Source organism: Grammomys surdaster, unplaced genomic scaffold (genome assembly GCF_004785775.1).
Source record: "Grammomys surdaster isolate TR1022 unplaced genomic scaffold, NIH_TR_1.0 146, whole genome shotgun sequence".
Lineage (NCBI taxonomy): Eukaryota > Metazoa > Chordata > Mammalia > Rodentia > Muridae > Grammomys > Grammomys surdaster.
The window spans coordinates 12,000,201-12,012,378 of NW_021604604.1; the positions used below are offsets into that span (position 1 = coordinate 12,000,201).

Consider the following 12,178-nt stretch of genomic DNA (forward strand, 5'->3'; position numbering starts at 1 on the left):
AAATGGGACAGTCTAAATTGTTTACCCCAAACACCATCCCCTATGAAAATATTTTTAAAAGTAATGAATAATAAAGAAATGAACTCTTGGGTACTTTTTTTGGTAGCAAAATGGTCTTCCAGAGATAAAGTCATTCAAATATCCACAAGGAAGAGAGTACATGAAAAACCATCAATTCTTCGAAAGCACATCTTTGGCAGTTCAAAGTCTGAACCTCATCCATTAACAATCAAATTCATTGTCTATATTTTGATCTTCAACACAAGTACTATCAGTCACAGGACTCAGTAATGTGGTGTCTCAGCATTTACCTATGCAGGCCATGGAAATGGCCTAACATTCTGAGAGATTTCTAATACTTAATTCTAATAAACACAGAATGGGATGCTCCTGACAACCACACACTTAAAGTAAAGAATTTATGTGGTGAGAAAGATAATTTCACCTTTAAAACAAAACAAAATACATGTATAAGTCATCCCTGTCTGATAGTTTTACTTCTTTCCTAATAAATTCAAGGTGTTTGCAGATTATAGGGGCAATCTAATGGAGGTGGCAATGTCGCCATCTGACTCCAGTAAGTGAGTGTATCTATGCACCAGAGGGGGAGAAGGGAAAGGACATAGCACACAACTGCCATCTGCTTTCCTCCCCCGGCATCCCTGGAAATGAAGACAGGGGTGGAAGTCTCTCCTAGAGATGGGAGCAAAGTGTTCCTCATCCTGGGCCCACTGAAGTGTCTTTAGGCAACATTTGGCCCCGGCACATGAGACAGCCAGAGAGACACAGTGCAGTAGTTGCAGGGAGCTCAAATGCAAGGACTCCACAGACCCAGAATGGGCCCACTCAGGTCTGAAGATGACTGTGTGCTCATGTCGGGGCCATCTTTGCTCTCTGGTGCCCCACAGACTTCACTATCTTCTCTTCCTTCCTCACACAGTCCACAGCCTTCCAGTGTTAGGTTCTGGGATTCATAATCCTCAATACTCATCAAACAAGCAAGGTACTTACAGTTGCATGACCAGGTAGAGGTGGTTCGGGCTTTCATAAATATCTTCCAAGGCAACGATGTTTTCATGTTTAATCCTAGAAGTAAAGAAGAAAGCATATACATGGTGGTAAGGGCAACTATACTTGAAAACAAGGTCATGACAGAAAAAAAAAGAATCCCAACTCCTTGATGAGACACTAAAGATTCTACTACCTTGTTCTAAACTTATTCCTTAACTCATTACCTACCCCAATCCCTCATCTTCGTATTCCTAAGGCCTTGGAAGCCCACAGTTAATAACACTGGATTGAACGCTGTTGCTGTGCATATATGCCATCTATCAAATCTCTCAATACTGTATTTTCTCACATAGGTCCATGTCACGTGGCTGACCAGCCTGGGTAGAACACAACCTCTTTCTTCTGTCTCAATACAGAGATTGCAAACTAGTCTGAACAGCCACCTGTGTGTGGGTTCATCCCTCCTGATAACCAATATAGTCTAGGGAATAGTTTCATGTTGATGTAGGCAACGGAAAGCCAGCCTGACCACTTCCACCTGAGTTCACATTTATCCCATTAGGAAATTCAGTTTCATGAACTAACTAGTGGGTAGCAAAGCTAATTTCATCCTAAGTTTTCAAAACAATACAGGTTCAAGCCATCTCTCGACAGTTGAATTTCTCATTCTCTTTCTCTTGATAATCCCTGATATTACTGAATTACAAGGATAACCTCAACAGATAGCCCCTGAATCTTCTGAGAGTTTGGCACAAATGCAAACTCTGATGGGTAATACAAAAATTACAGTGGGTCCCAGCCATCTGTATTTTAAGACCTTTGGACAGTGTGCATACATAAAAAAAAACTTGAGAGAAAACAGGATAACAAAAGCATGTAGGTAATTTTCAAATTTCAGTGCAAAAATGAGTGCCCTGGGAAGGCAGAAATAGTGGGTCCAGGGTATGGACTTAGCATCTATATGTCTCACCAAGATGCAGATGCTGCTGGCTAAGGACCACACTGATCATCAAGGTTGGAGAATGAAGACAGCCCAGGAGAAGGAAACAGATTCTTTCTCCATGAGGAGCAGTTTCTGCTCAGCAGGTCAGGATCCACATTTATTTAATGCATATAAGGGAAGAATCGCTTCAATCCTCAATGAGCTAATTATCTCTGAGTGCAGCACATGCCTTTTGCTGGCATCCCTGATGAACCAAGCCCCTTGAAAGTAGATTCACACAACCTTGTACCTACAACAGACCTGTTTAATAAATATTTGCTGAATGAATGGATGGGTGATATTTAAAGGTCATTGCCACTGAACAGGAAAATAAAAGCAACTTTCCATATGTAGTTTGTGAAAATGGAGGGATTCCCCCCCACCAAAATATCATATGGCTTCCTCTGCAAAAAGAATGCTAAAAGGTGGAATGAACAAGAGAGTTCTCTTGATTTGAGCTGGGAGAAGAGCAGGTACTTAACAAAGAGTGGCAGTGCTTGGCTTTGATTTCTACAGCTCTTATTACTTAACATACTTGAGGGAGCTAAAATAATTACACTAAATTCACATTTCACCCACCTCCTGTGCAGGGCGCCTACTTATCTGTCAGTCATAGTCACTGTACAAGTAAAGCAAAACAGTATCAGCAGTGAGTTATATTAGTATACTAAACAAACCATGCCACCAAAGAAACAGCTTTGGTGCTTAAATGGGGTCTGTCAAGATCTTAGATATTTGTGGAATTGTCCTTATTGACTATGTGTGAGAGGCTACGACCAAAGAAAGTGTATATCATATACATTTTTTCTTTACTAGATCATAAATATTTCCAATTAGTCATATTAATTTGGGCTGTCAGGACCTAGATTTACAGGTAATTGAGACGAATGGTACCACATGGAAGGGTGCAAAAGCGGAATACTGGAGTCACAATTATCTCCAACACATTCTAGAAAACAACACACACTTTTAAACCAATGAGCTCCAGATGTTGCGCTGTTATTCATATGGAATGTAAGTGTTGCTGGGAGCCTCGTGTTCTCGTGTGCTGAGTCTTATCACACCTGGAAACACCACAGATCGGTACCTACGGCCCTGGCAGTCTTTGGAAGCTGAACAAAGAAGGCTGTCTGATCTCAAGAAGAGTTCAGTCTTTCAACAGTTAATAACCATTTCACTGTATTCAAAGACTCAGTTGTGTCCACAGCATTTGCCTACCCAAAATGGCAGGCTGTATGAAAGGCCACAGTGCCTGACTTGGCTGTGTGGGATAGAGAATTTGGTCCGTCTTAATTGGTTGCTGACAGTTGGAGCATTCCAGAGGGGAACCGAAGACGGGAGGGACAAACCATTAACTCTCCCTTCCAACCAGTGTCTCAATGAGTCAGGCAACAGAGCAATTTGTCCCACACTGGGTTTCTACTAAGTATGTGGAAAAATACAAGGCAGGAAAGAGGGTTTTGTTTTCAAAAAGCTTGTCTCGAGGAAGCAAACCACACACAATTAGGCATTAAATGGCAAACTCTGAGATTGTCTTTAAGATAACAGAAAACTGTCCTATGTGGGTCAGAATTATGGAAAAGATCTCAAGAATAAGATGGGGCTGAGTTTCCATGGCTAATGCCTGCACAAGCACACTTGAGTGATTTCAAATACATCCCAAAATGGCTGGCCTCTTCAGCGTCTCTTAAGAAAAGTGGTTTAACGAACTTGGAGCTGTTAGAACATAGTAAAAGACAACATTCTGGCCTCCTACATCTACTTTTAATCCCCCCTCCAGACTCCTTATGATAGAGACAGATTAAACTTAACATTTTAAAATTTATAGATTATCTTTACAAAATACAGAATAGCCATCCATTTTCCAAGGCTAGGGCAGGATCACAAACTCTGAACCATGAACTGAGTCCCTTTTTTCCCTTATTCATTCAACAAACACCCATATACCAGGCACAGTCATTGAGATTAGGGATTTAGTGGTGGGCAAGGCAAGAGGGATCCTCAGCTCCCGTGAGCATACAGGCTACAGTCAAGAAGCCTTCCCAGGGAGGCTGATACCCACTAGAAATCAGCACTCATGTCACTAGCCATCACTTCTGAAAGTAGCAGAGATTAAGCCTACATGTCTTCCTGCAGAGCAGGGAGGTTCATAATGCCTCCTTCTAGGCTTTTCTTTTGCGATCGACCCATCTTCCATCAGCTATCTTACAAGAGAGTCGCTGTCTCTTATCACTTGAGTGGCATTCATTTTGACCAGACTATGTTATTCCAACAAAAGTACAGGTGTGAAACACAGCTATCGGGAGCTGAGTATTAAATAACTATTACTCAGCCTGAACTAGATATTATGCATATGCAAATAAATGGTAACACAAGGTCCATATTTTTATCGTCTGTGTAAATGTTCACACATAAGAAGGTAAGTTCTATGTAGGTAGGAATATTAATGATTTCACTCACTACCGTCTCCCTAATATCAAAGAAGGGTGTGACAGAGAATATTTAAAAGACATTTGTGGAATGAGTGGGTGAATGAATGAATGAATGAATGAATGAATGAATGAAAATGAGCTCAGAGTTCACTAAGCCACTTATTCATCTTTACTTGCATTTTTACCAGTCAGACTGCTTTTTTTTGGAGCCAATTTATAGAGCTGTTTTATTACACCATTTATTGAGCATCAAGTATGTGTCAAGACTGTACTAAGCTGTGTTTGTTGGGACTGAGAATTGAACCTACCATTCACTTACACCATCAGACCCTAGGGATTTCTATTTTATTTAAATTAACAACAACATTACAGAGTAGACATTATTCTCTTCACTTTTAAAGAGGGAGACAAACATCTAGGAGGTGCGGTATTCAATTTGATAGCGAGTCATAATTAGCATTGTTGGGATTTGGTCTAAGTTTATTCTTACAACAAAGCCTGTTTTAAAGCTATTTACATAATTTTGTATGAAGTTGGTGTGCTGCTTAGTTTTTTGTCAATTTGATATAAGCTGGTATCATCTGGGAAGATGGAATCTTAGAAAAAATAAAGTCTCTATTTGGCCTGGAGGCAAGTCCATGGAGTGTTTTCTTGATTAATGATCCGGTTAGGAAGATCAGCCTACTGCAGGCATCACCGCCTCCATTGCCTCTGGTTCTATGTCTGCCTCCAGGATACTGCCTCGAGTTCCTTCCCTGACTTCCTTTCATGATGGACTAAGTCAGGTGCCTAAACCAAATAAACCCTGTCCTCCCCAAGGTGCTTTGTTCATGGTGTTTATCACAACAACAGAAGGCAAAGTAGGACATGAAGTCATAACAAATATGTCTAAGACAGCTGTTCTCAACCTGTGGATTGGGACCCCTTTGGGGGTTGCAGATCAGGTATCATGCAGATCATATATTTATATTATGACTCATTACAGAAGTAAAATTACAGTTATGAAGTAGCAGTGAAATAATTTTATGGTTGGGGGTCACTACAACATGAGGAAGCGTATCAAAACGCACAGAGTTAGTAAGGCTGAGAACCACTGATAAGGGAATATAAATCCAGAGTTACTTGTATAAAATGATGACACCTAAATTTGAGTTATCCATCTCGTCATTCACAACACAATATTCACCCCAAGGATTGAGAACCAAGACTATGTTCTCAGAAGAAATGTGATACAGTCTACATAGAGAAGCTTCAGGCATTAGATCTCCCTTCTCTTCCTGAACTCAAGGGGCAACAAGCTGCTAGGTTGTTATATTGCTTGACTTTATTAAGAGTTGTTTTTTAAAAATTCTTCATCAAAATCATCGACATGTAGTGTGCCCAAATAGATCCATAATGCTGCACTCAGAGTCGAGTACTGGAACTGGAGAGATGGCTTAGTGGTTACACTGCTCTCCCTGGAGACCTAAGTTCAGTTCCCAGCACCCACATGATGGCTCACAACCATTTGCAACTTTGGTTTCAAGTGATCTGATGCCCTCTTCTGGGCACCAGGCAAGCAAGCTGTGCACAGACATAGCATACAGGCAAAACATCCATAAATAGGAATCCCATACTAACTAGACAGGCTGCACAAGCAAGCAGAAGACTGGGTTGGTTCTCCACCCTGATGTATCCATCTGAGAAACCAGGCACATGGCTTAAACTTTCTAACTTGGCTTGCTCATTTGTAAACAAACACTAAAATACACGCTCTTCTTATTTTACTGTCTACCAACACATTTGCATGTGTTTGTATCAAATATACGGGAGCATACAGATGGATCATACGGTATGCAGAGGTTTTGTCTGTAATGGACTATGTGAGCCACTCTAGGGAATGTCCAGAATTCAAAATTCAAATCTTCTCTTTGCTACCAGCAGATGGAGCTATAATCAATAGGTGACCAACGCGGGAGGCCTATGGCACCTAACATACTCAAAAGGGGTTTTAAGTTTACAAGTCAATTTTGTCCTAGGTGCTTTTTACTGTTTAAAGACTAAGTAAAGTGTATTGATTTTCCCCATTGTGAAATGAATTTTTCTTTGAGTTACTAAAAGTGAATAAAGAGGACTGAAGCCATAGCTCAGTGGTTACGAGTTCTGTGTGTCCTTCTAAAGGACCTGGGTTCAATTCCCAGCACCCACATGGGAGCTCACAGCTGTGTATAACTCCAGCTCCAGGTAATCCAGCATCCTCACACAGACAGGAAAAAAATACCAATTCACATAAAATAAAAATAAATAGGTCTTTTTTTTTTTTAATCTACTTAGATAAAAAAAAAAAAGCTGGAAATGTGTCTCAGTTAGTGGAGGGCTTGCCTAGTCTGAATGAGGTTCCAGGTCCACACAGACTCTAATGAAACCAGGCATGATGACAAGTTCCTGGCATCCCAGCACTTAGTTGGTGGAAGGAGGAAAATAAGAAGTTTAAGGATATCCTAGTCTATATAGTGTGTCCAGGGCCAGCCTGGGCTATGTGAGACCCTGCCTCAAATAAAAAGAAATAGAGAGCAAAATGTCTTGTTCACAATTTATCATAGTTTCATGAGAGCATCCTAAGCATCCTCAGTACAATGCAGGCACACCAGATGAGGACAGTGGCCAGCTCTCTTATGTGATGAGGCAGACTGGAACCTGGGCTGGCAGGTACTCTGGGGGGTTGGGAGTACTCTGAATTGCTCATTCTCTATTTGGCTATGCTGTAGCTACATCATTGCTTAAGGTCGCAGTTTTCTTATCTTGAAATTGCCTAGCACAACAGGATCCTCTTCAAGGTTCTTTCCAGTGCTTCCAATCAATGAATCTAAAATGATAACGAGGCCAAGAACATTAAGAAATATGCGAGACTCGTGAAGCTTGACTCCAGGAATCCAACTTCCCCATAACAGTCTTTACTCCCCAGGAGCCTTCTTACAAACTCACATTTCAATGGGCTCTTGTGCATGGTTAAGTTCCTCAACTAGATGTGAGATTTACTGGAATATGAAGTCATTCACACAAGAATGACCTGGTTGTCTTTCCATAATCAACCTCACATTGCCCTGAACTCATAGAAAAAAATATTCAATAGTTTGTTTATATATAAAATACTTTCTAGAAGATCAAGCTAGGGCCTGGTTGTCTTTAATCCAAAGGAGAAATAAGTTAGATCCATATATATATATATGAGTCTCACATATGTGTGTGTGTGTGTGGTGTGTGTGTGTAGTGCTTAGCTTACAGAACTCAATGAAAGAATAAACAATTTATTCTGACATTCATAAAGCCTTACAGATCCTCAAAAGGCTGATGGGCTTACAAAAAGTTGGAATATTTGATTGTCAATTGCTTTCTGCTTTCTGTCACTATCCTTGGTAAAAGAGCAGTGGGCCACAAGACCAATCCTGTGTTAGACTTATCTGAGAAGTTTTAAGATACACTGATACCTTACAGGGGATGTGTTGTGGGTAATATTTTTTAAAAAAAACCAGCACGGGCCGTCTATCCCAACGGTGGTGTGACTCTGCTTAGCTCAGGCCGCCATGTTCTGTGGCCAGAAGCCAAGCACACCATAGCTGGAAGCAGCCAGAGGCCATATGTACCACAACTAGACCTGCGAGATGCTAGCATGGTGGTTGCCTCTGCCAATCCACCACACTGTCCACAATGCTTGGCTGAGCCCAGACCATCCTGTCATCCTTGTGGTACCCAGTAGAAATGAGACTCTTAATGCTTAAATATTATCTAATATTTATATATTTGGAAATGCTCAATTAACAAGATTCCCATGAAATTAGAGTTGTTACCCAATACCCAACCTTAGATAAAATATGTTACCCAGGACTGTTCTTGATGCATCTGTAGTTCTCCATGGCTGCTACCTCTCTCCCCTCTCCTCCTAGCTCCTCCTCTTTCTTCTCCTCCCTCCTCCCTCCTTAGCTCCTCCCCAATCACCATGCTTATTGCAAATAATGCAGCAGTAGCAGGAAGCCACCCTGCTGCAGGGATGTATCTTTGCATGTACAAAGCCCTGGGCTTCATCCCCCAAACCACATCCACCCATTCCCCCTTGATACCTAGTCCTGTTCCTGGAAATTTTAATTTAATTGCCCTGGGATGTAACCTGTGCATGGTGATTTGTTTATTAAAACTTCTCACCAAGCAGTGGCAACACACACCTTTAATCCCAGGATTCAAGAGAGGCAGAGGCAGGCAGAGCTCTGTGAGTTCAAGGCCAGCTTTGTCTACAGACTTGAGTTCTTGGGCAGCCAGGGTTGTACAGAGAAACTCTGTCTTGAAAAAAACAAAACAGCAAACAAAGAAAATAACCTTCTCAGATGATTTAAGTGGACAGAAACTGCTCAGTTGCTAAACCATTGAGAAAGAACTCAGAAGTTTAGGTGACTGGTAAGTCCTCAGGTTTAGTGGCCACTATAAAGTTATCCTAGGGGGATATATCGCCTTGACAACAGATTCTGTACTAACAGTAAGATTCAGTCTGTCCTGAGGATAGAATTCAGGGTCACATGGCTGGCCCGTTACTCTCCCTCCTAGGAAGAGTGTAAATCATTGACACGTCCCACCTGGTCACCTGCAGCGTTGGTTTGTAATATTTCTTAGGCAAGCTTGGCAAGACTACCGCTTTGTATGAATATTATTTCCTTTTTGGTACCTGTTTTGAAGAGTAATATATGTGCCCAGGGTGCTTGGACCCTGAGAACAGACACCTGGAGATGTGGAGGCCGTTAAGGTGTTTGGTGTTCTTGGAATAGAGGCAAACCCCTAAGGGGGATTTATTAGCTTTGCTTGATGTGGGCATGTGGCATCCAAAAGGCACCTTCTAAGTTGGATTCACGTTCACTGTGGATATGTCAATGTGAATATGGCAGCCACTCCTGTACAGGACACTGTTGATGACATAGAACAGGCACTAATGCCTCGCCTTCATCTCCTCTGCCTCACACTGAAGGCTTGAGTGCACCAAGCTTCCCCTCCCCACATCACTTTAAACTCTCACATGGTAGAAGGGGTCAAAACAATGCCTTGGGCAAAATCCTTGTTTCCCTTTTCTGTCCTCTCTCCAAAGCCAGTATTTTCTCTACTCTGACTACACCAAAGACTCTTGGTTTCACTTACCCCAGGATGATGTCAGATCATTAGCTGCCTAAGCGCAGGCTCAGAAACCCGGTCTGGTCTGGCAGGAGGCATGACCTTCCACAGTACCACAGAGAGCCAGGTGGCCTGAGAAGAGGAGGCCTCTAGGGCTGCTGCCTCTCTTCACAGGAGATGCAAGGCAGCTGGGACCTGAGTAGTATGATCCTAGGCATTCTGGTAAAGCAGATGGAACAGGGTGACATTTATTTAGAGAGCAGTTAGCGAACTGTCAAATAAAAAGATGAAGAAGAAGAAGAGAAACAGAGCGGAGGGAAGTCTGTTGTGAACACTTGCCTAATGCCTGTGGCTTTGCAGACTTAGGGGACTAACGTTCCCACTGTGACAGGCCTTGGTGTTCTAGGAATGTGCCCACACTCCAGGCTGCTAGATCCTTGACTTTTGCATTTTGGTAATTAATGCTGTCATCCAGTCTGTCTGGGTCAGACCGGGCTGCAGAGAACCTGGCACATTCTAATGAATGAGAACCTTCTTTCAAGCAACTACATGTCAGATAGTAATAAGCATGTTTTATGATTAGCTCTATTTTTTATTTTAATCTCATATCTGTTTTCCTGATCATTTCCATTGAGTGTACAAGAAGCACAAGGCTGTGTTCCTTTTTGGGAAAGTAGCAACGAGTTTCTTCGGAACTGAGATTAGAGTCACGATTAGAAACATGTTTTGCTTTGTCCCAGAATTTTCAAAAGCAGCATGCTACAGACCTCACCTCTTAGCTTCACAGTACCATGGTGGCTGAGTATATTGAGGCAGTTCTGAGTTTATAGCTTGGTGATGCCCTACTAATAAAAGACCAAGACCCAAAGGATGTTAGCTCTTAGGAAGTATCTCAGGGCAAGCTTGAGTACTGCCTACAACATACTCAGGACACTACAAATAGTTTGCAAAAATCAACTAGCTTCTATTCACCTAAATTTCTAGAAATTTCAGAGGAGTGGGGCCAAGAAGACAGTCCAGTTGGTAAGATGCTTGCTTTGCTTAAAGCTATGAGTTCAATTCCTAGAGTACAGATTAAAGCAACAATGAAACAGGTATGGCAGCCCAAGTTTGTATTCCCATCACCAGGGAAACAGAGACAGGCCAATCCAGGAACCTAGCCTACTTGAAATATCAAGGCAAGCAGAAGCCCTATGTCAAAAAGCATGGTGAATGGGTGACCAAGGACAAAACCTCAAAGCTGTCCCGTGGTCTCTCTCTTTCTGTCTGTCTGTCTGTCTGTCTTTCTCTCTCTCTCTCTTTCTCTCTCTCTCTCCCCGCATGTGCACACGAGAGAGAGAGAGAGAGAGAGAGAGAGAGAGAGAGAGAGAGAGAGAGAGAGAAATTTCAGAGTTTCAAGAAAAATTCAAAACTTAACAGTCCCATGGGGAAAGAGGACATAAAAACAAACCGCCATATGGAACCTTGACATTGATACTCAGGGAACCAGACAAGAGGAGTGTGACAGTCACTGCTCTCCTGTTCAGCAGAGCAGCTGGCACACTCAGCAGATCAATCTGCAAGCCAAAAACCCAGGTGGTCTGGGCCAGGTTGAGGTCACACACAGGCCACTGGGTGCAATGACACTGCCTTATCACAGTGGCCTGGCAGAAAGAGCTTCTCCTCCCTGAGGACCAGATTTTATCATGCCCACTTTCACTGGTGTTTTCCTTTCTTCTTTTTCTGGTCCTCTGGTTTCCCAAATGTTTTAGAAAATTCAGTGCAGAAACCTACAGCAGCAGATAGCAAGTGTGAACACCATGAGACCACCAACATATCTACTGACTTCACTGCCAGAATTTACCATAGACAACGTAAAATCAGAAGTAAAAAATCCACACTGATGTACAATGTACTCCCCTGTCTAGGTACTGGATTCTACTCAACAGCTTTAAAAAAATGTCCTGCTACCAGGGCTCCATGAAAGAGTATTTACCTAGCACGGGCAAGACTCTGGGTTTGATTCCCAACAAAACCACCACCAATAAAACAATGTACTACTAAACACTAAAAAGAAGACAAACAAAATAAAAAGAGGGAAGGGAATAGAAATTCAATAAAAAATATGCCCCAAGACAGTTGTTACTGATACATTTCAATACAAAGGCAAGTTCTACCCTAATTCTCAAAAAGTTGTATTTGGGGATGAGGAGATGGCTCAATCAATAATGTTCTTGCTGTGCAAGCACAAGGTCCTGGGTTCAGATCCCAAGGACCCATGTGAAACCTGGGCATGGTAGTGTGTATAATTTGCGAAGTAGAAACAGGTGAATTTGTGGTGCTCACTGGTCAGTCAGGAGGACTGAACCAGTGTTCAAGTTCAAAGAGTGACACTGGACCTGGCTTGGGCTTCTAAAACCCCAAAGCACACCTCCAGTGACACTCTTCTACAAGAAGGCCACACCTCTTCTAACAAGGCCACACCCCTCTAACAAGGCCACACCCCTCTAACAAGGCCACACCTCTTAATCCTTCTTAAGTAGTACCACTCCCTGATGAGTAAACATTCAAATATATGAGCCTTTGGTGGCCACTCTTAATCAACCATCAGACTGTGGGGGATGAGCTTGGTGATGACTTTTTT

At 42.2% G+C, this 12,178-nt stretch overlaps 1 protein-coding gene across 1 annotated transcript in view; it reads right to left on the reverse strand.

Annotated features, from left to right (window-relative positions):
- Window positions 1–12,178, reverse strand: part of Camk1d (calcium/calmodulin dependent protein kinase ID) — a 386,144-nt gene that overhangs the window by 130,631 nt on the left and 243,335 nt on the right. The window contains exon 3 of the mRNA XM_028764793.1: window positions 1,012–1,086. Within this exon, the coding sequence (XP_028620626.1) occupies window positions 1,012–1,086 (75 nt within the window). The remainder of the gene's footprint in view (window positions 1–1,011; window positions 1,087–12,178) is intronic.